We start from the raw sequence: 25,259 nt of genomic DNA, 5'->3' as shown, positions 1-25,259 counted from the left end.
TATCAATCTGCAAAGAAACTGGCAATTCGTTACCTTGTTCGATAGATTTTAATTTAGTGTAAGTATCCACAGAATTCAGGTGATACTGTAACTTTTCATGCCTGTTAAATGTTTCACATGTGTTTCCAATTGTCAAATGGCTGATTCACTAACCTTCCTGTTGGTGTAGCTTTGTGCATTCCAACCTCTTGAAGCGCAAACAAAACACAGTATTTACAAAATGCACCGTTTTGTTTGTCTGAATAAGCCAACTACTTCCATCATTGGAGCCGTCTCTTTTGGAAACTGAGGTTTTTTTCTTTCTTTCCAACTGGTTTTACTGGGAACTTGAAATTCTCATTCGGCACCCAAATGGAATTTTGTGTCTCAAATTTCTCCCTTGATGAAAATACTCTGTTAACAAAAGAACTTATATCTTTACCACTAGAGTCCACATTCAGTAATACCGATTTTGGGGTTGATGATGACGATGCAGACGGTTCAAGAATAACTATATTGGCATCATATTGTAGGTTAGGTACAGTCTCAATATTACACTTAGCCACCTTTGATGGAACCGAGCTGAAAAAACTGGTAATTTTATGTTTTTGCATTGTGAGCACTTGTGCTAATACTATTAAGTTAATATATCACATAACAGTTTTCACAACTTCACATTAATAATGCTTCAAGACACAAATACTTGGAAAAACAAACACAGATCAGTCAAATAGCGCCAATACTCATTATAAGCAATGATAGATACTTTGGCAACACTGAACTCAATCTGTTAAGCAGTGATGACAACGTGATGGTTGAAACACAGCGAGTACAGAATTGTGCATTCTTTGTTGGCTGATGGCACTCGGCTACGTTTTGAGCAGTAGAGCGCTCTAGTTAGCAACGATTATAGTAGGATGCCATAAGATGGACTTGGCTAGCAGGAAAAATCAGAAGTACTGTACATGGACGTGAATCATGTCGGTGAAATTAGAGTAAACAGAATTATATGCTATCAACGCTTAAAAATTCAGTAAAAATGTTACAACTTTGGGGGGAGTCCGGACCCAATGGACCCCCCCCCCCCACCCGTGGGTGTGCACTTGTATTGCACAGATGATTAATTTCCAGTACAAAGTCACTGGTACTTGTTGGCTGATTTCGGCTTAACTGATATGAAATTTTGAATTTACAAATCTCATACTTATATAATACAGACGTGGACAAATTATTAGCAAAATTGAAGACTTTTACAATATATTTTTACAAAATATGATTCTTCAATTTAGACTACAGTTGACATTTTTGCGTATTTCCAAATTATTAGCAAAATTGAAGATTTCTATTGTATATTTTTAGAAAATTTAACTCTTCAATTTGGACTACATTGGATATTTTTGCATATTTACAAATTATTAGCAAAACTGAAGATTTTTATTATATATTGTTACAAAATTCGATTCTTCAGTTTGGAATACAGTTGACATTTTGGATATTTTCAAATTATTAGCAAAACTGAAGATTTTTATTTTATAGTTTTACAAAATTTGACTCTTCAATTTAGACTGTAGTTGACATTTTTGCTAATTTATAAATGGTTAGCAAAATTGAAGATTTTTATTATATATTTTTACAAAATTTAACTCTTCAATTTAAACTAAAGTTGACATTTTTGCATATTTCTGTCTATTGTAATGATAGAAATATGCAAAATTATCAACCGTAATCTAAATTAAAAAGTCAAATTTTGTGAACAGAATTATCACAAAAATCGCCAATTTTGTTAATAATTTGTCCACGTCTGTATATTATTTTAATGTACCGAAGTACATATGATATTTCCATGCAGATATTCTGCATCATCATATGATGAAAGAGTAATGGAACAGGAAAAATTCTCTCCGTGCCGGGATTTGAACCCGGGTTTTCAGTTCTACGTGCTGATGCTTTATCCATTAAGCCACACCGGATACCCACCCCAGCGCTGGACAGAATCGTCTCAGATTGTTCCAACTCTTGGGTTCCCTCTAGTGGCCGCCCTCTGCACTACGTCATAGATGTCTATGAACGTAGGACTGAAGTCCACACATGTGCTGAGGTGCACTCGTTATGAGTGACTAGTTGGCCGGGATACGACGGAATAAGCGCCGTCTTAAATCACGAAGTGATTTACGCATATCATATATATATATTATTTTAAGGTACTGAAGTACATATGATATTTCCATGCAGATATTCTGCGTCATCATACGATGAAAGTGCACCTCAGCACATGTGTGGACTTCAGTCCTACGTTCATAGACATCTATGACGTAGTGCAGAGGGCAGCCACTAGAAGGAACCCAAAAGTTGGAACAATCTGAGACGATTCTGTCCAGCGCCGGGGTGGGTATCCGGTGTGGCTTAATGGATAAAGCATCAGCACATAGAGCTGAAAACCCGGAATCAAATCCTGGCGCCGGAGAGAATTTTTCTCCGTTCCATTACTCTTTCATCGCACCTCATACTTATAGTTTGAAAAGCTTGTAAATCAGTGAGATTTTGAATTGACATGTGAATTGAGACACAGTATTTATTACTTTATTTAATTTAATGTCAATATAACGAACTTGTGGGAGCATCATAATTATTTTCGTTAAAGTAACATTAATTAGATTTGTATGCAAGTTATGGATTATTGATTCGAGTATTCATGCGTAATGAACACCTGCGCTTTACAAAATATGTAGCTGGAACACTAAATGCATGTAGCTGTTGTTGCTATCGTGTGCCACTGTGTAAATAATCGTAAGTCAATCAAAATCAATCAAATGCCAAAGTCAATGGTGCTATATTAGCGGAAAATTTACAGGATACAGAATTTTTTTTAATTTTTATTTATTTATTTATTTATTTATTTATTTTTATTACTTTTTTTATTTATTTTTAACAACTGGAGTTGCTTGTTGTTTGAGCATTCCTTATAATGACATTTTCCTTTATGTGATCTCCGCGATAGCAAGTTGTTGAATTTCACATTGTCCTGGTTTTCTAGTAGAAATCCAAGTCTAAATTTTAAGCTAATTTAGAATTATCTAGGAATCGCCACATTACCGGTATATACAAGGAAGAGTCAGAAAGTAACTTTAATAACTGTTCTATTAATTGAATATGTACAATAAGACTACAGACATTTGATCACTTTTGAACATAGTATAACAGGAACACTTGCAGGAACGTAGTTGGCACTATGTTGAAAAGTGATGGAGTGTTTGTAGTCTTATTGTACTTATTCAATTAATAAAACAATTATTGAGGTTACTTTTTGAATCTCCCTCGTATTATTATTATTATTATTATTATTATTATTATTATTATTATTATTATTATTATTATTATTATTATTTTACATAACAGTCTTCTGCCACTGAAATAGTGTAATAGACTTTAGAGATAAGAAAATTTTTGTTTATCATGAAAAGGTTTGCTAATGAGCCAATTACAGATAACATTAATAAATTCACCACTGTTTAAAGTAAATAAATATGTAGATATTTTATTAAGCACTTTTATTGCCATTATCTCAAAGTTGTTGCTGGTTTTTGTTAGTGGACATTTTGGTCGATGAAACATACTTAATTACCTAGTTTTGTGATGATGACAATCTTTCCTGAAAGTGTAATCATTAAAATTTTGCTTGAAATACATTAATAATTCAAAAATATAAAAACTGGTGACAGTTACGATCTTCTCGTTAATAAATAAAGGACGACAATTTTCATGATAATGAGAATTGGTGATAAACCTGATGGCTTTTTTCTGTAATTTAAAAATCTTGATGATGTGAGTACTGTTGCCCCATAATAATATGCCATATTTTAATGTGCTCTTAACATATGCCTAATCGTCAGTCTTAATTTTTTGAAATGGTGAAATTATTTTCAAACTTAAAAAAAAAAATAAATAAATAAATCCTGGATAATTTAATACTTAGAAGCTCAATACAGTGTTCCGAAGTTACCTTTGTATCAACCACAATTCCAAGCATGTACAATATAAGTCAGTGTTTCACTTTGAAGCAACTGGAGATATTAAAAAGATATAATTACAAGATATCTTCCTTAACCCACAACTGGCTCTACTATCCAAGTGCCATTACACTACGCAATGCATAGCATGCATTGAGAAGTAGCTGTAAGCCTTTCTAGACACGTTATATCTTAATATGATTGTATAGTTTAGAATTATTAACTCATTATCTACACTGCAGAAACTGACGCATTATTTATTAATTTCAGACTGTGTGACATCCTATTTATGCGTTGAAACAACATGTGATATGTGAAAAATATGCTTTATATGGGTAGTAAGTGATAACGAGTCAATGTGTTAAGTAAGAAATTCTTGCTCTACTGAGTTAGGAGACTGGCAATAGTTTCGGAAGAACGCTTCTAAAAGAATAAGTACAATTTCTTCTCGTTTTATTTGTACGATAGATTTTCATTAGGAGCATAGAAACTAGCAAATACAGTGTTTGGAAATGGAGGGTAGTCATTATCAGTTACTAGAAGAGGTTGATATTTTCTTTTCTATATACGTGTAAAATAAAAGTAAAGTATTGCCTACAATGTAATACAGAGGGTAGTTTAACTTAATAAACTGGGAATATACAGAAGAGGAGAGAGAAAATTATGGAATTGAGTTACCGTATTCCATGAGATCACTGACCAACGATTTGTAGAAATATATTTCCACGATCGGTACTTGATTTGCAAGTGTTGTATTTAACAAGTGGTACGTGTTGATTTGGCAGGTGGCTCACTGACTCGAAAAGAAGAAGTGGAGTTGGCAAAGTGCAGACGAGAAATTGTTCATTCCATCACAAGAAGTGCATGTGATGAGCGACAGAAGAAAGAAATTATATCCCCTCTAGGTCAGTTGCAAGCGCACTCCTCGGAAGTGAATAGGGGAAGGTCAGAGACAACCAAACTTACCATATTGAGCTTTGCCAACACTTCATTTCATGCACAGGTAAGTGTATAATGTAAAGTTTTTAATCTATCACCATCTGTCTCGTTTCCGAGCACCTAACTACACTACAGTCCCAGACACATTGTAACTACTTTTTACTACTTTCATATTTTATACCACAGAACGGACAGGGAGAGCTCATAGGGGAGAGACATAGCACAGAGGGACAGTGTGAGCACAGAGGACACAAAGAGAGAATAGAGGAAACAGGGAGAACACAGAGGTGACAAGGAGTGCAGAGAGGTGACAAAGAGACCACAGAGTTGACAAAGAGAGAAGAGAGGGGACTGGGAGAGCACAGACGTGACATAGAGAAGACAGGGGACAGGGAGAGCACAGAGGTGACAGAGAGTGAAGAGAGGGGACAGGGAGAGCACAGAGGTGACATAGAGTGAAGAGAGCAGAAAGGGAGAACACAGAGGTGACATGGAGAGAAGGGAGGGGAAAAGGAGAGCACAGAGGTGTCATAGAGACAAGAGAGGGGACAGGGAGAGAACAGAGGTGACATAGAGTGAAGAGAGGGGACAGGGAGAGCACAGAGGTGACATAGAGTGAAGAGAGGGGAAAGGGAGAGCACAGAGGTGACATAGAGTGAAGAGAGGGGACAGGGAGAGCACAGAGGTGACATGGAGAGAAGGGAGGGGAAAAGGAGAGCACAGAGGTGACATGGAGAGAAGGGAGGGGAAAGGGAGAGCACAGAGGTGACATAGACAGAAGAGAGGGGACAGGGAGAGCACAAAGGTGACATAGAGAGAAGAGAGGGTACAGGGAGAGCACAGAGGTGACATAGAGTGAAGAGAGGAGAAAAGGAGAACACAGAGGTGACATGGAGTGAAGGGAGGGGAAAGGGAGCGCACATAGGTGACATGGAGAGAAGGGAGGGGAAAGGGAGAGCACAGAGGTGACATAGAGTGAAGAGAAGGGCCAGGGAGAGCACAGAGGTGACATAGAGTGAAGAGAGGGGACAGGGAGAGCAGAGAGGTGACATGGAGAGAAGGGAGGGGAAAGGGAGAGCACAGAGGTGACATAGAGTGAAGAGAAGGGACAGGGAGAGCACAGAGGTGACATAGAGAGAAGAGAGGGGACAGGGAGAGCACATAGGTGACATGGAGAGAATGGAGGGGAAAGGGAGAGCACATAGGTGACATAGAGTGAAGAGAGGGGACAGGGAGAGCACAGAGGTGACATGGAGAGAAGGGAGGGGATAAGGAGAGCACAGAGGTGTCATAGAGACAAGAGAGAGGACAGGGAGAGAACAGAGGTGACATAGAGTGAAGAGAGGGGACAGGGAGAGCACAGAGGTGACATAGACTGAAGAGAGGGGACAGGGAGAGCACAGAAATGACATAGAGTGAAGAGAGGGGACATGGAGAGCACAGAGGTGACATAGGGTGAAGACAGCAGAAAGGGAGAACACAGAGGAGACATGGAGAGAAGGGAGGGGAAAGGGAGAGCACAGAGGTGGCATAGAGTGAAGAGAGGGGACAGGGAGACCACAGCGGTGACGTAGAGTGAAGAGAGGGGAAAGGGAGAACACAGAGGTGACATGGAGAGAAGGGAGGGGAAGGGGAGACCACAGAGGTGACATAGAGAGAAGAGAGGGGACAGGGAGAGCACAGAGGTGACATAGAGTGAAGAGAGGGTACAGCGAGAGCACAGAGGTGACATAGAGTGAAGAGAGGGTACAGGGAGAGCACAGAGGTGACATAGAGAGAAGAGAGGGTACAGGGAGAGCACAGAGGTGACATAGAGTGAAGAGAGGGTACAGGGAGAGCACAGAAGTGACATAGAGAGAAGAGAGGGTACAGGGAGAGCACAGAGGTGACATAGAGAGAAGAGAGGGTACAGGGAGAGCACAGAGGTGACATAGAGCGAAGAGAAGGTAGAGGGAGAGCACAGAGGTTACATAGAGAGAAGAGAGGGTACAGGGAGAGCACAGAGGTGACATAGAGTGAAGAGAGGGTAGAGGGAGAGCACAGAGGTGACATAGAGAGAAGAGAGGGTACAGGGAGAGCACAGAGGTGACATAGAGTGAAGAGAGGGTACAGGGAGAGCACAGAGGTGACATAGAGTTAAGAGAGGGTACAGGGAGAGCACAGAGGTGATATAGAGTGAAAAGAGGGTACAGGGAGAGCACAGAGGTGACATAGAGTGAAGAGAGGGTACAGGGAGAGCACAGAGGTGACATAGAGAGAAGAGAGGGTACAGGGAGAGAACAGAGGTGACATAGAGTGAAGAGAGGAGAAAGGGAGAACACAGAGGTGACATGGAGTGAAGGGAGGGGAAAGGGAGAGCACATAGGTGACATGGAGAGAATGGAGGGGAAAGGGAGTTCACAGACGTGACATAGAGTGAAGAGAGGGGGACAGGGAGAGCACAGAGGTAACATAGAGTGAAGAGAGGAAAAAAGGGAGAACACAGAGGTGACATGGAGAGAAGAGAAGGGACAGGGAGAGCACAGAGTTGCCATAGAGAGAAGAGAGGGGTCCAGGAGAGCTCAGAGGTGACTTAGAGAGAAGAGAGGGGACAGGGAGAGCACAGAGGTGACATAGAGTGAAGAGAGGAGAAATGGAGAACACAGAGGTGACATGGAGAGAAGAGAGGGGACAGGGAGAGCACAGAGGGGACATAGAGAGAAGAGAGCAGAAAGGGAGAACACAGAGGTGACATGGAGAGAAGAGAGGGGACAGGAAGAGCACAGAGGTGACAAAGAGAGAAGACAGGGGACAGGGGGAGCACAGAGGACACATAGAGTGAAGAGAGGAGAAAGGGAGAACACAGAGTTGACAAAGAGAGAAGAGAGGGGACAGGGAAAGCACAGACGTGACATAGAGTGAAGAAAGGGGACAGGGAGAGCACAGAGGTGACGTAGAGTGAAGAGAGGGGAAAGGGAGAACACAGAGGTGACGTGGAGAGAAGGGAGGGGAAAGGGAGAGCACAGAAGTGACATAGAGAGAAGAGAGGGGACAGGGAGAGCACAGATGTGACATAGAGTGAAGACAGGGTACAGAAAGAGCACAGAGGTGACATAGAGTGAAGAGAGGGGACAGGGAGAGCACAGAGGTGACATAGACTGAAGAGAAGGGACAGGGAGAGCACAGAGGTGACATAGAGTGAAGAGAGGGTACAGGGAGAGCACAGAGGTGACATAGAGGGTAGAGAGGGTACAGGGAGAGCACAGAGGTTACATAGAGAGAAGAGGGGGTACAGGGAGAGCACATAGGTGACATAGAGTGAAGAGAGGGTACATAGAGAGAAGAGAGGGTACAGGGAGAGCACAGAGGTGACATAGAGAGAAGAGAGGGGACATGGAGAGCACAGAAGTGACAGAGAGAAGAGAGGGGACAGGGTGAACACAGAGGTGACATAGTGAAAAGAGAGGGGACAAAGAGAGCACAGAGGTGATATAGAGTGAAGAGAGGAGAAAGGGAGAACACAGAGGTGACATGGAGAGGAGGGATGGGAAAGGGAGAGCACAATAGAGAGAAGAGAGGGGACAGGGAGAGCACAGAGGTGACGTAGAGTGAAGAGAGGGGAAAGGGAGAACACAGAGGTATCATAGAGTGAAGAGAGGGGTACAGCGAGTAGCACAGAGGTGACATAGAGTGAAGAGAGGGTACAGGGGAGAGCACAGAGGTGACATAGAGAGAAGAGAGGGGTACAGGGAGTGCACAGAGGTGACATAGAGTGAAGAGAGGGTACAGGAGAGCACAGAGGTGACATAGAGAGAAGAGAGGGTACAGGGAGAGCACAGAGGTGACATAGAGAGAAGGAGAGAGGGTACAGGGAGAGCACAGAGGTGACATGGAGTGAAGAGAAGGTACAGGGAGAGCACAGAGGTTACATAGAGAGAAGAGAGGGTACAGGGAGAGCACAGAGGTGAACATAGAGTGAAGAGAGGGTACAGGGGAGAGCACAGAGGTGACATAGAGAGAAGAGAGGGTACAGGGAGAGCACAGAGGTGACATAGAGTGAAGAGAGGGTACAGGGAGAGCACAGAGGTGACATAGAGTTAAGAGAGGGTACAGGGAGAGCACAGAGGTGATATAGAGTGAAAAGAGGGTACAGGGAGAGCACAGAGGTGACATAGAGTGAAGAGAGAGTACAGGGAGAGCACAGAGGTGACATAGAGAGAAGAGAGGGTACAGGGAGGGAACAGAGGTGACATAGAGTGAAGAGAGGAGAAAGGGAGAACACAGAGGTGACATGGAGTGAAGGGAGGGGAAAGGGAGAGCACATAGGTGACATGGAGAGAATGGAGGGGAAAGGGAGTTCACAGACGTGACATAGAGTGAAGAGAGGCGACAGGGAGAGCACAGAGGTAACATAGAGTGAAGAGAGGAAAAAAGGGAGAACACAGAGGTGACATGGAGAGAAGAGAAGGGACAGGGAGAGCATAGAGGTGCCATAGAGAGAAGAGAGGGGACCAGGAGAGCTCAGAGGTGACTTAGAGAGAAGAGAGGGGACAAGGAGAGCACAGAGGTGACATAGAGTGAAGAGAGGAGAAATGGAGAACACAGAGGTGACATGGAGAGAAGAGAGGGGACAGGGAGAGCACAGAGGGGACATAGAGAGAAGAGAGCAGAAAGGGAGAACACAGAGGTGACATGGAGAGAAGAGAGGGGACAGGAAGAGCACAGAGGTGACAAAGAGAGAAGACAGGGGACAGGGGGAGCACAGAGGACACATAGATTGAAGAGAGGAGAAAGGGAGAACACAGAGTTGACAAAGAGAGAAGAGAGGGGACAGGGAAAGCACAGACGTGACATAGAATGAAGAAAGGGGACAGGGAGAGCACAGATGTGACGTAGAGTGAAGAGAGGGGAAAGGGAGAACACAGAGGTGACGTGGAGAGAAGGGAGGGGAAAGGGAGAGCACAGAAGTGACATAGAGAGAAGAGAGGGGACAGGGAGAGCACAGATGTGACATAGAGGGAAGACAGGGTACAGAAAGAGCACAGAGGTGACATAGAGTGAAGAGAGGGGACAGGGAGAGCACAGAGGTGACATAGACTGAAGAGAAGGGACAGGGAGAGCACAGAGGTGACATAGAGTGAAGAGAGGGTACAGGGAGAGCACAGAGGTGACATAGAGAGAAGAGAGGGGACAGGGAGAGCACAGAGGTGACAGAGAGAAGAGAGGGGACAGGGTGAACACAGAGGTGACATAGTGAGAAGAGAGGGGACAAAGAGAGCACAGAAGTGATATAGAGTGAAGAGAGGAGAAAGGGAGAACACAGAGGTGACATGGAGAGGAGGGATGGGAAAGGGAGAGCACAGAGGTGACATAGAGAGAAGAGAGGGGACAGGGAGAGCACAGAGGTGACGTAGAGTGAAGAGAGGGGAAAGGGAGAACACAGAGGTAACATGGAGAGAAGGGAGGGGAAAGGGAGAGCACAGAGATGACATAGAGAGAAGAGAGGGAACAGGGAGTGCACAGACGTGACATAGAGTGAAGAGAGGGGACAGGGAGAGCACAGAGGTGACATAGACTGAAGAGAGCAGAAAGGGAGAACACAGTGGAGACATGGAGAGAAGGGAGGGGAAAGGGAGAGCACAGGGGTGACATATAGTGAAGAGAGGGGACAGGAAGACCACAGAGGTGACATAGAGTGAAGAGAGGGGACAGGGAGAGCACAGAGGTGACTTGGTGAGAAGGGAGGGGAAAGGGATATCACAGAGGTGACTTGGAGAGAAGAGAGGGGAAAGGGAGACCACAGAAGTGACATAGAGTGAAGAGAGGGGACAGGGAGAGCACAGAGGGGACATAGAGTGAAGAGAGCAGAAAGGGAGAAGAAAGAGGTGACATGGAAAGAAGAGAGGGGACAGGAAGAGCACAGAGGTGACAAAGAGAGAAGAGAGGGGAAAGGGAGAGCACAGAGGACACATAGAGTGAAGAGAGGAGAAAGGGAGAACACAGATTGGCAAAGAGAGAAGAGAGGGGACAGGGAGAGCACAGAGGTGACATAGAGTGAAGAGAGGAGACAGGGAGAGCACAGAGGTGACGTAGAGTGAAGAGAGGGGAAAGGGAGAACACAGAGGTGACATGGAGAGAAGGGAGGGCAAGGGGAGACCACAGAAGTGACATAGAGTGAAGAGAGGGTACAGGGAGAGCACAGAGGTGACATAGAGTTAAGAGAGGGTACAGGGAGAGCACAGAGGTGACATAGAGTTAAGAGAGGGTACAGGGAGAGCACAGAGGTGACATAGAGTTAAGAGAGGGTACAGGGAGAGCACAGAGGTGACATAGAGTGAAGAGAGGGTACAGGGAGAGCACAGAGGTGACATAGAGTGAAGAGTGGGTACTGGGAGAGCACAGAGGTGACATAGAGAGAAGAGAGGGGACAGGGAGAGCACAGATTGGCAAAGAGTGAAGAGAGGGTATACGTAGAGCACAGAGGTGACATAGAGAGAAGAGAGGGTACAGGGAGAGCACAGAGGTGACATAGAGTGAAGAGAGGGTACAGGGAGAGCACAGAGGTGACATAGAGTTAAGAGAGGGTACAGGGAGAGCACAGAGGTGACATAGAGTGAAGAGAGGGTACAGGGAGAGCACAGAGGTGACATAGAGTGAAGAGAGGGTACTGGGAGAGCACAGAGGTGACATAGAGAGAAGAGAGGGTACAGGGAGAGAACAGAGGTGACATAGAGTGAAGAGAGGAGAAAGGGAGAACACAGAGGTGACATAGCGTGAAGGGAGGGGAAAGGGAGAGCACATAGGTGACATGGAGAGAATGGAGGGGAAAGGGAGTTCACAGACGTGACATAGAGTGAAGAGAGGGGACAGGGAGAGCACAGAGGTAACATAGAGTGAAGAGAGAAAAAAAGGGAGAACACAGAGGTGACATGGAGAGAAGAGAAGGGACACGGAGAGCACAGAGGTGCCATAGAGAGAAGAGAGGGTACCAGGAGAGCTCAGAGGTGACTTTGAGAGAAGAGAGGTTACAGGGAGAGCACAGAGGGGACATAGAGAGAAGAGAGCAGAAAGGGAGAACACAGAGGTGACATAGAGTTAAGAGAGGGGACAGGGAGAGCACAGAGGTGACACAGAGTGAGGAGAGGGGACAGGGAGAGCACAGAAGTGACCTAGAGTGAAGGGAGAAGAAAGGGAGAACACAGAGGTGACATGGTGAGAAGGGAGTGGAAAGGGAGAGCACAGAGGTTACATAGAGTGAAGAGAGGGGACAGGGAGAGCACAGAGGTGACATAGAGAGAAGAGAGGGAACAGGGAGAGCACAGAGGTGACATAGGGTGAACGAAGGAGAAAGGGAGAACACAGAGGTTACATGGTGAGAAGGGAGGGGAAAGGGAGAGCACAGAGGTGACATAGAGTGAAGAGAGCGGACAGGGAGAGCACAGAGGTGACATAGAGTGAAGAGAGGGGTCAGGGAGAGCACAGAGGTGACCTAGAGTGGAGAGAAGGGAAAGGGAGAACACAGAGGTGTCATGGAGGGAAGGGAGGGGAAAGGGAGAGCACAGAGTTGACATAGAGAGAAGAGAGGGGACAGGGAAAGTACAAAGGTGAGATAGAGAGAAGAGAGGGTACAGGGAGAGCACAATGGTGACATAGAGTGAAGAGAGGAGAAAGGGAGAACACAGACGTGACATGGAGTGAGGGGAGGGGAAAGGGAGACCACATAGGTGACATGGAGAGAAGAGAGGGGAGAGGGAGAGCCCAGAGGTGACATAGAGAGAAGAGAGGGGACAGGGAGAGCACAGAGGTGACATAGAGTGAAGAGAGGAGAAAGGGAGAATACAGATGTGACATGGAGTGAAGGGAGGGGAAAGGGAGAGCACATAGGTGACGTGGAGAGAAGGGAGGGGAAGGGAGATCAAAGACGTGACTTAGAATGAAGAGAGGGGACAGGGAGTGCACACAGGTAACATAGAGTGAAGAGAGGAAAAAAGGGAGAACACAGAGGTGACATGGAGAGAAGAGAAGGGACAGGGAGAGCACAGAGGTGCCATAGAGAGAAGAGAGGGGACAAGGAGAGCTCAGAGGTGACTTAGAGAGAAGAGAGGGGACAGGGAGAGCACAGAGGTGACATAGAGTGAGGAGGGGAGAAAGGGAGAACACAGAGGTGACATGGAGTGAAGAGAGGGGACAGGGAGAGCACAGAGGTGACATGGAGAGAAGGGAGGGGAAAGGGATAGCACAGAGGTGACTTGGAGAGAAGAGAGGGGAAAGGGAGACCACGGAAGTGACATAGAGGGAAGAGAGGGGACAGGGATAGCAAAGAGGGGACATAGAGTGAAGAGAGCAGAAAGGGAGAACACATAGGTGACATGGAGAGAAGAGAGGGGACAGGAAGAGCACAGAGGTGACAAAGAGAGAAGACAGGGGACAGGGTGAGCACAGAGGACACATAGAGTGAAGAGAGGAGAAAGGGAGAACACAGATGTGACAAAGAGTGAAGAGAGGGGACAGGGAGAGCACAGAGGTGACATAGAGAGAAGAGTGTGGTCAGGGAGAGCACAGAGGTGACGTAGAGTGAAGATTGGGGAAAGGGAGAACACAGAGGCGACATGGAGAGAAGAGTGGGGAATGGGAGAGCACAGAGGTGACATAGAGAGAAGAGAGGGGACAGGGAGAGCACAGAGGTGACATAGAGTGAAGAGAGGGTATAGGGAGAGCACAGAGGTGACATAAAGTGAAGAGAGGGGACAGGGAGAGCACAGAGGTGACATAGACTGAAGAGAGGGGACAGGGAGAGCACAGAGGTGACATAGAGTGAAGAGAGGGTACAGGGAGAGCACAGAGGTGACATAGAGAGAAGAGAGGGTACAGGGAGAGCACAGAGGTGACATAGAGAGAAGAGAGGGTACAGGGAGAGCACAGAGGTGACATAGAGTGAGGAGAGGGTACAGCGAGAGCACTGAGGTGACATAGAGAGAAGAGAGGGTACAGGGAGAGCACAGAGTTGACATAGAGAGAAGAGAGGGGACAAGGAGAAAACAGAGGTGATATAGAGTGAAGAGAGGGGACAGGGAGAACACAGAGGTGACAGAGAGAAGAGAGGGGACAGGGAGAACACAGAGGTGATATAGAGTGAAGAGAGGAGAAAGGGAGAACACAGAGGTGACATGGAGAGTAGGGATGGGAAAGGGAGAGCACAGATGTGACATAGAGAGTAGAGAGGGGACAGGGAGAGCACAGAGGTGACAAAGAGAGAAGAGAGGGGACAGGAAGATCACAGAGGTGACGTAGAGAGAAGAGTGGGGACAGGGAGAGCACAGAGGTGACATAGAGAGAATAGTGGGGACAGGGAGAGCACAGAAGTGACCAAGAGAGAAGAGAGGGGACATGGAGAGCACAGAGGTGATATAGAGAGAAGAGTGGGGACAGGGAGAGCACAGAGGTGACATAGAGGGAAGAGTGGGGAAAGGGAGAGCACAGAGGTGACATGGAGAGAAGACTGGGGACAGGGAGAGTACAAAGGTGACAAAGAGAGAAGAGAGGGGATAGGGAGAGCACAGTGGCGACATAGAGAGAAGAGTTGGGACAGGGAGAGCACAGAGGTGACAAAAAGAGAAGAGTGGGGACAGGGAGAGCACAGAGGTGACAAAGAGAGAAGAGAGGGGACAGGAAGAGCAGAGAGGTGACGTAGAGAGAAGAGTGGGGACAGGGAGAGCACAGAGGTGACATAGAGAGAAGAGTGGGGACAGGGAGAGCACAGAGGTGACAAAAAGAGAAGAGAGGGAACAGGGAGAGCACACAGGTGATATAGAGAGAAGAGTGGGGACAGGGAGAGCACAGAGGTTACATAGAGAGAAGAGTGGGGAAAGGGAGAGCAGAGAGGTGACAAAGAGAGAAGAGAGGGAGACAGGGAGAGCACAGAGGTGACATAGAGAGAAGAGTGGGGACAGGGAGAGCACAGAGGTGACAAAGAGAAAAGAGAGGGGATAGGGAGAGCACAGTGGTGACATAGAGAGAAGAGAGGGGACAGGGAGAGCACAGAGGTGACATAGAGAGAAGAGTTGGGACAGGGAGAGCACAGAGGTGACAAAAAGAGAAGAGTGGGGACAGGGAGAGCACAGAGGTGACAAAGAGAGAAGAGAGGGGACAGGAAGAGCAGAGAGGTGACGTAGAGAGAAGAGTGGGGACAGGGAGAGCACAGAGGTGACATAAAGAGAAGAGTGGGGACATGGAGAGCACAGAAGTGGCAAAGAGAGAAGAGAGGGGACAGGGAGAGCACAGAGGTGACATAGAGAGAAGAGTGGGGACAGGGAGAGCACAGTGGTGACAAAGAGAGAAGAGAGGGGACAGGGAGAGCACAGAGGTGACATAGAGAGAAGAGTGGGGACAAGGGAGAGCACAGAGGTGACAAAGAGAGAAGAGAGGGGACAGGGAGAGCACAGAGGTGACATAGAGAGAAGAGTGGGGACAGGGAGAGCACAGAGGTGACAAAGAGGGAAGAGAGGGGACAGGGAGAGCACAGAGGTGACATAGAGGGAAGAGTGGGAACAGGGAGAGCACAGAGGTGACATAGAGAGAAGAGAGGGGACAGGGAGAGCACAGAGGTGACTATGAGAGAAGAGTGGAGACGGGGAGAACACAGAGGTGACAAGGGGAGAAGAGAGGGGACAGGAAGAGCACAGAGGTGACATAGAGTGGAAAGAGGAGTAAGTGAGAACACACATGTAACAAAGAGAGAACAGGGATTGCACTGGCGGGACAAAGGGAGAACTGATGAGACAGGGAGAGCACAGTGGGTTCGTTGGGAGAACAGAGGGAACTGGGAGAACACAGAGGTGACAAAGAAAGAATGGAGGGGACAGGGAGAGCACAGAGGTGACATAGAGAGAACAGAAGAGAAATGGAGAGCACACATGTAACAAAGAGACAACAGGGATTGCACAGATGGGACAGGGAAAGCACAGAGGGGACAGAGAGGGAACAGAGGGATGAGGGAGAACACAGAGGTGACAAAGAGAGAAGAGAGGAGACAGTGAGAGCACATAGGTGACATATAGTGAAGAGAGGAGAAAGGGAGAACACAGAGGTGACATGGAGTGAAGGGAGGGGAAAGGGAGAGCACATAGGTGACGTGGAGAGAAGGTAGGGGAAGGGAGATCACAGACGTGACATAGAGTGAAGAGAGGGGACAGGGAGAGCACACAGGTAACATAGAGTGAAGAGAGGAATAAAGGGAGAACACAGAGGTGACATGGAGAGAAGAGAAGGGACAGGGAGAGCACAGAGGTGCCATAGAGAGAAGAGAGGGGACAAGGAGAGCTCAGAGGTGACTTAGAGAGAAGAGAGGGGACAGGGAGAGCACAGAGGTGACATAGAGTGAGGAGGGGAGAAAGGGAGAACACAGAGGTGACATGGAGTGAAGAGAGGGGACAGGAAGAGCACAGAGGTGACATGGAGAGAAGGGAGGGGAAAGGGATAGCACAGATATGACTTGGAGAGAAGAGAGGGGAAAGGGAGACCACAGAAGTGACATAGAGTGAAGAGAGGGGACAGGGAGAGCAAAGAGGGGACATAGAGAGAAGAGAGCAGAAAGGGAGAACACAGAGGTGACATGGAGAGAAGAGAGGGGACAGGAAGAGCACAGAGGTGACAAAGAGAGAAGACAGGAGACAGGGGGAGCACAGAGAACACATAGAGTGAAGAGAGGAGAAAGGGAGAACACAGATGTGACAAAGAGAGAAGAGAGGGGACAGGGAGAGCACAGAGGTGACATAGAGAGAAGAGAGGGGTCAGGGAGAGCACAGAGGTGACGTAGAGTGAAGAGTGGGGAAAGGGAGAACACAGAGGCGACATGGAGAGAAGGGTGGGGAATGGGAGAGCACAGAGGTGACATAGAGAGAAGAGAGGGGACAGGGAGAGCACAGAGGTGACATAGACTGAAGAGAGGGGACAGGGAGAGCACAGAGGTGACATAGAGTGAAGAGAGGGTACAGGGAGAGCACAGAGGTGTCATAGAGAGAAGAGAGGGTACAGGGAGAGCACAGAGGTGACATAGAGAGAAGAGAGGGTACAGGGAGAGCACAGAGGTGACATAGAGTAAAGAGAGGGTACAGGGAGAGCACAGAGGTGACATAGAGAGAAGAGAGGGTACAGGGAGAGCACATAGTTGACATAGAGAGAAGAGAGGGGACAGGGAGAACACAGAGGTGACATAGAGTGAAGAGAGGGGACAGGGAGAGCACAGAGGTGACAGAGAGAAGAGAGGGGACAGGGAGAACACAGATGTGATATAGTGAGAAGAGAGGGGACAGAGAGAGCACAGAGGTGATATAGAGTGAAGAGAGGAGAAAGGGAGAACACAGAGGTGACATGGACAGGAGGGATGGGAAAGGGAGAGCACAGATGTGACATAGAGAGAAGAGAGGGGACAGGGAGAGCACAGAGGTGACATAGAGAGAAGATAGGATACACGGAGAGCACAGACGTGACATAGAGTGAAGAGAGGAGAAAGGGAGAACACAGAGGTGACATGGAGAGAAGGGAGGGGAAAGGGAGAGCACAGAGGTGACAAAGAGAGAAGAGAGGGGACAGGGAGAGCACAGAGGTGACATAGAGAGAAGAGTGGGGACAGGGAGAGCACAGAGGTGACAAAGAGAGAAGAGAGGGGACAGGGAGAGCACAGAGGTGACATAGAGAGAAGAGTGGGAACAGGGAGAGCACAGAGGTGATATAGAGAGAAGAGAGGGGACAGGGAGAGCCCAGAGGTGACTTTGAGAGAAGAGTGGAGACGGGGAGAACACAGAGGTGACAAAGAGAGAAGAGAGGGGACAGGGAGAACACAGACGTGACAAGGGGAGAAGAGAGGGTACAGGGAGAGCACAGAGGTGACATACAGTGAAGAGAGGGGACAGGGAGAGCACAGAGTTGACATAGACTGAAGAGAGGGGACAGGGAGAGCACAGAGGTGACATAGAGTGAAGAGAGGGTACAGGGAGAGCACAGAGGTGTCATAGAGAGAAGAGAGGGTACAGGGAGAGCACAGAGGTGACATAGAGAGAAGAGAGGGTACAGGGAGAGCACAGAGGTGACATAGAGTAAAGAGAGGGTACAGGGAGAGCACAGAGGTGACATAGAGAGAAGAGAGGGTACAGGGAGAGCACATAGTTGACATAGAGAGAAGAGAGGGGACAGGGAGAACACAGAGGTGACATAGAGTGAAGAGAGGGGACAGGGAGAGCACAGAGGTGACAGAGAGAAGAGAGGGGACAGGGAGAACACAGATATGATATAGTGAGAAGAGAGGGGACAGAGAGAGCACAGAGGTGATATAGAGTGAAGAGAGGAGAAAGGGAGAACACAGAGGTGACATGGACAGGTGGGATGGGAAAGGGAGAGCACAGATGTGACATAGAGAGAAGAGAGGGGACAAGGAGAGCACAGAGGTGACATAGAGAGAAGATAGGATACACGGAGAGCACAGACGTGACATAGAGTGAAGAGAGGAGAAAGGGAGAACACAGAGGTGACATGGAGAGAAGGGAGGGGAAAGGGAGAGCACAGAGGTGACAAAGAGAGAAGAGAGGGGACAGGGAGAGCACAGAGGTGACATAGAGAGAAGAGTGGGAACAGGGAGAGCACAGAGGTGACATAGAGAGAAGAGAGGGGACAGGGAGAGCACAGAGGTGACTTTGAGAGAAGAGTGGAGACGGGGAGAACACAGAGGTGACAAAGAGAGAAGAGAGGGGACAGGGAGAACACAGAGGTGACAAGGGGAGAAGAGAGGGGACAGGGAGAGCACAGAGGTGACATAGAGTGGAAAGAGGAGTAAGTGAGAACACACATGTAACAAAGAGAGAACAGGGATTGCACTGGCGGGACAAAGGGAGAACTGATGGGACAGGGAGAGCACAGTGGGTTCGTTGGGAGAACAGAGGGAACTGGGAGAACACAGAGGTGACAAAGAAAGAATGGAGGGGACAGGGAGAGCACAGAGGTGACATAGAGAGAACAGAAGAGAAATGGAGAGCACACATGTAACAAAGAGACAACAGGGATTGCACAGATGGGACAGGGAAAGCACAGAAGGGACAGAGAGGGAACAGAGGGAAGAGGGAGAACACAGAGGTGACAAACAGAGAAGAGAGGAGACAGTGAGAGCACAGAGGTGACATAGAGTGAAGGGAGGAGAAAGGGAGAACACAGAGGTGACATGGAGTGAAGGGAGGGGAAAGGGAGAGCACATAGGTGACGTGGAGAGAAGGTAGGGGAAGGGAGATCACAGACGTGACATAGAGTGAAGAGAGGGGACAGGGAGAGCACACAGGTAACATAGAGTGAAGAGAGGAATAAAGGGAGAACACAGAGGTGACATGGAGAGAAGAGAAGGGACAGGGAGAGCACAGAGGTGCCATAGAGAGAAGAGAGGGGACAAGGAGAGCTCAGAGGTGTCTAAGAGAGAAGAGAGGGGACAGGGAGAGCACAGAGGTGACATAGAGTGAGGAGGGGAGAAAGGGAGAATACAGAGGTGACATGGAGTGAAGAGAGGGGACAGGAAGAGCACAGAGGTGACATGGAGAGAAGGGAGGGGAAAGGGATAGCACAGAGGTGACTTGGAGAGAAGAGAGGGGAAAGGGAGACCACAGAAGTGACATAGAGTGAAGAGAGGGGACAGGGAGAGCAAAGAGAGGACATAGAGAGAAGAGAGCAGAAAGGGAGAACACAGAGGTGACATGGAGAGAAGAGAGGGGACAGGAAGAGCACAGAGGTGACAAAGAGAGAAGACAGGAGACAGGGGGAGCACAGAGAACACATAGAGTGAAGAGAGGAGAAAGGGAGAACACAGATGTGACAAAGAGAGAAGAGAGGGGTCAGGGAGAGCACAGAGGTGACATAGAGAGAAGAGAGGGGTCAGGGAGAGCACAGAGGTGACGTAGAGTGAAGAGTGGGGAAAGGGAGAGCACAGAGGTAACACAAGAGAGAAGAGAGGGGACAGGGAGAGCACAGAGGTGACATAGAGAGAAGAGTGGGAACAGGGAGAGCACAGAGGTGACATAGAGAGAAGAGAGGGGCCAGGGAGAGCACAGAGATGACATAAATTGCACAGAGGTAACAAGAACAGGGGGAGTACAGAGGGAAGAGGGACAGCACAGAGGGACGACGGGCAGAACAGTGAGAACACGGAAGTGACAGGGAGACCAGAGAGGAGATAAATAAAGTACAGAGGTGATATGGTGATCACAGAGATAAATGGAGCGCAGAGGAAATAGGGAGAGGAGATTGGGAACAGGGAAAACACTGAGGTGGTAGGGAGTGAACAAATGTGAAAGGGGTGGCACAGAGGAAGGAAGGAGGACACACGGGAAACAGGCAGAGCATATAGGTTACAGGGAGAGCTGAGTGTGGGCAGAGTGGGCACAGATGTTAGAGGAAGGGCAAGTAGGGAACATGGAGAGTACAGAGGGTAGTGGGAGTGCAGAGAGGATTCAGAGTGTGAGTATAGAGGGGCCAGGGAGTACAGAGAGTTTACAGGGAGAACACAGATCATAGAGGGAGAGGACAGAGGGAAGAGTGTGAGCACTTTGATGACAGGAATACCTCAGAGTTGCGGGGAGAGCACATAGGACAATGGGAGGTGACGCTGGGGAAAGGAAGAGGACAGAGGAGACAGGGAGAACTTAAGAGGGCTCAGAGAGAGCACATAGGTGACACGAAGGGCACAGAGGGGACAGGGAGTCCACTGAGTGATTGAGGGAGAGCAGAGATGGTTCAGAGAAAGAGTAGAGAGGGAACAGGGTGAGAACGAAGAGAATAGGAAAAGCGCTGATAGAAGAGGGAGAACACAGGGAGAGGAAAGTCTATTTTTCCCTCCATTTTGTCAGCAATATTGACCACATTTTGCCTTTTTTTGTTCTCCTGTGTATTCTGCTGCATTTTTTTTTACCCTGTTTATTGTCTCCCAATATTGTGCACTATTATCTTTGTATTTTCTCGGCTAGTTTCTCCTCTAATACTCTGTCTAATTTATTTTCTATTTTACCTGTATCTATCGTTCCTCCTTATTTTCCTTTATTACGTCTCTATTTGCCCTCTATTTTCTCCTTTACTTTCCTGGTATGTTTTTCTTTGTTTTGTCTTGTATTATTATTCTATTTTCTCCTCTAATTTCCACTCTATTTTCTCTTTTATTTTTCCTTATTTTCTACTACTGTATATTGTCTTGGCTGTATGTTCCTCTAGTTCCCCCTCTCTTTTGTCATCTATTTATCCATATATTTTGTACTTTATTTTGTGTGTATTTTCTCCCCTATTTTGTTGTATATTCTGCTTTTTATTTTCTCTTTTTTCTCTTCTATCTTGTTGCTTGTTTCCAGTGGCGGCTTCTCAAGGAGGTTGCAGGTTTGTACACCCCCTGTAATGTTCCTAATCTCCCGGCTTTGTTACTATTTAAATATAATTTTATTTTACAATTTTCATTCATGACTATCTGCAGCTGGCGTCTTGTTTTGCACATCTGCAGGAGCCTCCGATTCTTTTGGTTTGCAAATATGTTGAAAACCTAGGGAAGGTAGTATATTGAAATGTTCGGCTGGTGCGGGGACAGGGGGGGGTTAGAGGCGTGGTCTACTGCTTTCCTCATTGAGAACAGTTTGTAGCACTCCCTGACATGGACACCAAGGTCAATGTAGAAGAAACTAAATTCACTGGGAAAGTATCTGTTTCAACTAGACATTTGTCCGAAGTAATAAGCATGAAAAATATATTCATTCGGCTTGTGCAACAAACAGTCGCATATTTCGCACATTACTTTCTCAATCTGCATGCACACAAACGGCACAATACATAAAGGAGCTTGTATTTTGCTTTAAAGTTCTAAGAGTTGTTGTTCTGACAATAAGTGCTGCTATCTCTCGACAGCATACGAAAGCTGCATTTGAATTTTATGAACGAAAACGTTGCACTTGGTACTTGGTAGCATTCTGATGACGATTTTGTGCTCAAATGTTTTTCATGAGGGTAAATCGCAATATAGACAGCTCCGCCCACGACCCCTTCCACTTTTGGACTTTCTGTATAAATAGGTATGCTTGTATTTAGTCATTTTACTTATTAATTGCATATAAATTAGCTTTATATGTATACGCCCTCAGATGTACACGGTTTTAAACTTTAAAGTAAAGTATGTTTAACTCCGCTTCGATATCCATTGTGCACCACCATATTTTCAAACCACCAGCCGCAACTGCTTGTTTCCCCTTCTATTTTTCCCTGTATTTTTTTCTCTAATTATTCACTATTTGTCATCTATTTTACTCGCTGCTTTCTCCTATAATTTCGCTCTATATTCATCTGTATTTTGACTATATTTCTCCTCCATTATCTCCTTCATTATACTTTCTATTTTTTCCTTCATTTTCCCTCAATTATCCCCTGTTTTGCTGGCTGGCTGTCTGTCTGTCTGTCTGTCTGTCTGTCTATCTGTCTGTGCATTCCATTTTCTGGTTTATTGTCCCTTCTTTTTTTCTTTCTTTCTTTTTTTCGCTTCTAATATCTTCTCTATTTTGCCCTCTACTTCGCCCTCCATTTTCCCCTGTATTTTATCATATACTTTCCTTGCAATTTCTTTTATTCTCCTGTGTTCCTTCCCATTTTCCTTCTGTTTGGTTCTGTACTTTCTGCTCTCTTTTTCCTTTGTTTTGTGTTTTGTGTTACTCTCTGTTTTCTCTTCTATATTCTCTGCATTTTTTCCTTTATTCTGTGTATTGTTTTATCAGATTTTTGCTTTAATTTTTCCTCGATTGTCCTGTATAATTTCGTCTGTATACTCTCCTCTAATTTCCCCTCTATTTTCTCGTCTATTTTCCAGTGTATTTCCCTCCCCCCGGATTTTCTCTTATATTGCCTCTGTTTTCTTGTGTATTATGGCTTCTGAATAATTGTTTATTATCCCATCTTTTGTCTCCTCTATTTTCCTCTATTGTCTTGTCTATTTTTTAATGTATTTTCCCTCTACATTCTTTTCTATCTTTTTCTGTATTTTTAGGTGGATTTTCTCTTCCATTTTCAATCTATTGTCCTCTGTATTTTACTGTCTATTTCCCACTCTATTATCCCTCTATTTTCTGTCTTATCATCCCTCTTTTTCCCTACTAATTCCTGTATTTTCTCCATTTTCCTGAATTTTATGCTGTATTTTCTCCTCTATATTTTCCTGTATTTTGTCCTCTGTAACATTTCTATTATCGCTCTACTTTGTTCTCTTATTGCCTCTATTTTTTTCTTACATTTCTTTCTACGTTGTCTCTTTTTCGGATCTATTTTGTCCTCAATTATTCGTATATTTTCGCATCTAGTTTATGCTCCACTTGTCCTCTTTTTTTCCTCTCTCTTTTCGCCTCTATTATCCCTCTATTTTCCTTGTATTTTCCCTTCATTTTCTCCTCTATTACATTGTCTATTATCTCCTAAGTTATTTGTCTGTTATCTCATTCGAGAGGGAATAATAGAGGAGAAAATAGAAGGAAAATAGAGAAGTAAGAAGGATGGAAATGGTGGTAGAATAAAGGAAAAAGTAGGGAAATTAGAGGAGGAAAATAGGGAGAACATAGAAGAGAAAACAGAGAGAAAGTGGGCAAAATGCAGGAGAAAATAGAGGAAATAGTAGCCGGAAAAATTGGGTGGAAAATATAGGAGAAATTTTAGGGTATAATAGAGGAGATATATGAAACAAATATATGGATAATAGTGGAGAAAATAGGGGTGATAATAGAGGACAAAATAGAAGAGATAATGCAGGAGAAAATAGAGGGGCAAATAGAGGCGACAATATAGGAGAAAATAGAGGGGATAATAGTACATAGAGTAGAGAGAAAGTAGAGGAAAAAGGAGGAGAAAATAGATGGATAATGGATCGAAAATTGAGAGCATAATAGAGGAGAAAATAGAGAGTTAATAGAGAAAAAGTAGAGGAAATAATGGAGAAGAAAATAGAGGAAAATAATATAAGGATAATAGAGCAGGAAATAGAAGGGAAAATAAAGGAGGAAATGTAGGTGATAGTAGAGGAGAAGTAGAGAAGAATATGGAGGAGAAAATAGGGAGCAACATAGTGGAGGAAATGGAGAGAGAATACAGGGACAATAGAGAGGAAAATACAGGGGAAAGTACCTAGAGGAGAAAAAGGTCGAAGTAGAGAGAAAAATGAAGGAGAAAATGGAGAGGAAAACAGAGGGATAAAAGAATGAAAAATAGAGGGGGAATATTAAAGGAAAAATAGAGGATATAATAGACGAGAAAATTGAGGGAATATACAGGATAAAATAGAGGAGATAATATAAGGGAAAGTAATGTGAAAATAGAAGGGAAATAGAGGGAAAAGAGAGGAGAAAATATATAAAAATATAGTTTAAGTTCTACGTTCGTTAAGTTCGCTTCTTCGCGAGACGGCGTCTCGGAGAGTTCGAGATGATGAACAGTACTGCCAATGGAACTATTTTGTCGTTGAACGTTATTATTTAAATTTTTTTTTTTTTTTTTGCCAACAAGTTGTTTTTGCTGAAATAGAGATTGAGTAATATTTTGCACACCTTCAAGCGCAGAAATCGCGGTTTCTTTGTTGATAATAAGGAATCTGACCACTTTGATAGTACTGTTTAGTAATTTTTGCTATCATGTGTGTTGGCAATTCTGGCTGGTGACGATTTGCACTGGAAAACGAATATGGCCGGCTTTTGTAAGATGTATAATTTTATCGCGTTGTGGTTTTGGTGTACAAAATGGATATAAGTATGCTTTATGAAATTAACGGAACTAGGTGAGAATACTTTTAGGACTGTGAGAGTTACGAAATAATTAGATTTATGGTTAGACGAGCGTTGAGGGACTTCCGCCGATTTTGGAATAGACACTGACCCACTTGGGTTAATTTGAATGAAGAAACACGCCAAACGAATTATCTTTGCACCAAAAATGGATGCTCCCTGGATCAAATTATCGTATTTTATAATTATTTGAATGCAACAGAAGTCTTGCTGAAATACGCAGAAGTCTCAACGTTCGTTTCACCGCAGATTAAGGTGTAGATGGCGAATGAGGATCGAATTTTCCGACAGTGAAAATAGATATGTAACGACCAAGTCTGTCAGTTGTCTCATCAAGAAAGATCCAAATATATGAATCACCTGTAGCTTCCCTTATCCTGCTGAATGTATGATCATATTATATTATGTAAGTTGTTCTTTCTTAGTGCAGATTGTAATGTTGCGATGACAGTATTTCTGTAGAAAGTTTCTGAATTGGCAGTTTTAAAATGTATTGAAGGGTATGTTTGTCGCGACGAGGGCTCGACACAAATGTGCA

At 45.6% G+C, this 25,259-nt stretch overlaps 1 protein-coding gene across 2 annotated transcripts in view; it reads left to right on the top strand.

Moving 5' to 3' along the window:
- Positions 1-25,259, top strand: part of LOC138711663 (uncharacterized) — a 57,509-nt gene that overhangs the window by 3,284 nt on the left and 28,966 nt on the right. The window contains exon 3 of one of the 2 annotated variants that reach the window (XM_069842795.1): positions 4,772-4,989. In XM_069842795.1, coding sequence (XP_069698896.1) covers positions 4,772-4,989 — 218 coding nt within the window. Of the gene's footprint in view, positions 1-4,771; positions 4,990-24,557; positions 24,715-25,259 lie in introns of those variants that run through there. The other variant, XR_011335414.1, reaches the window with a different exon arrangement.

Source organism: Periplaneta americana, chromosome 13 (genome assembly GCF_040183065.1).
Source record: "Periplaneta americana isolate PAMFEO1 chromosome 13, P.americana_PAMFEO1_priV1, whole genome shotgun sequence".
Lineage (NCBI taxonomy): Eukaryota > Metazoa > Arthropoda > Insecta > Blattodea > Blattidae > Periplaneta > Periplaneta americana.
Note: the sequence above shows the minus strand (reverse complement) of the source record. Positions and strands in the feature narration are given on the sequence as shown.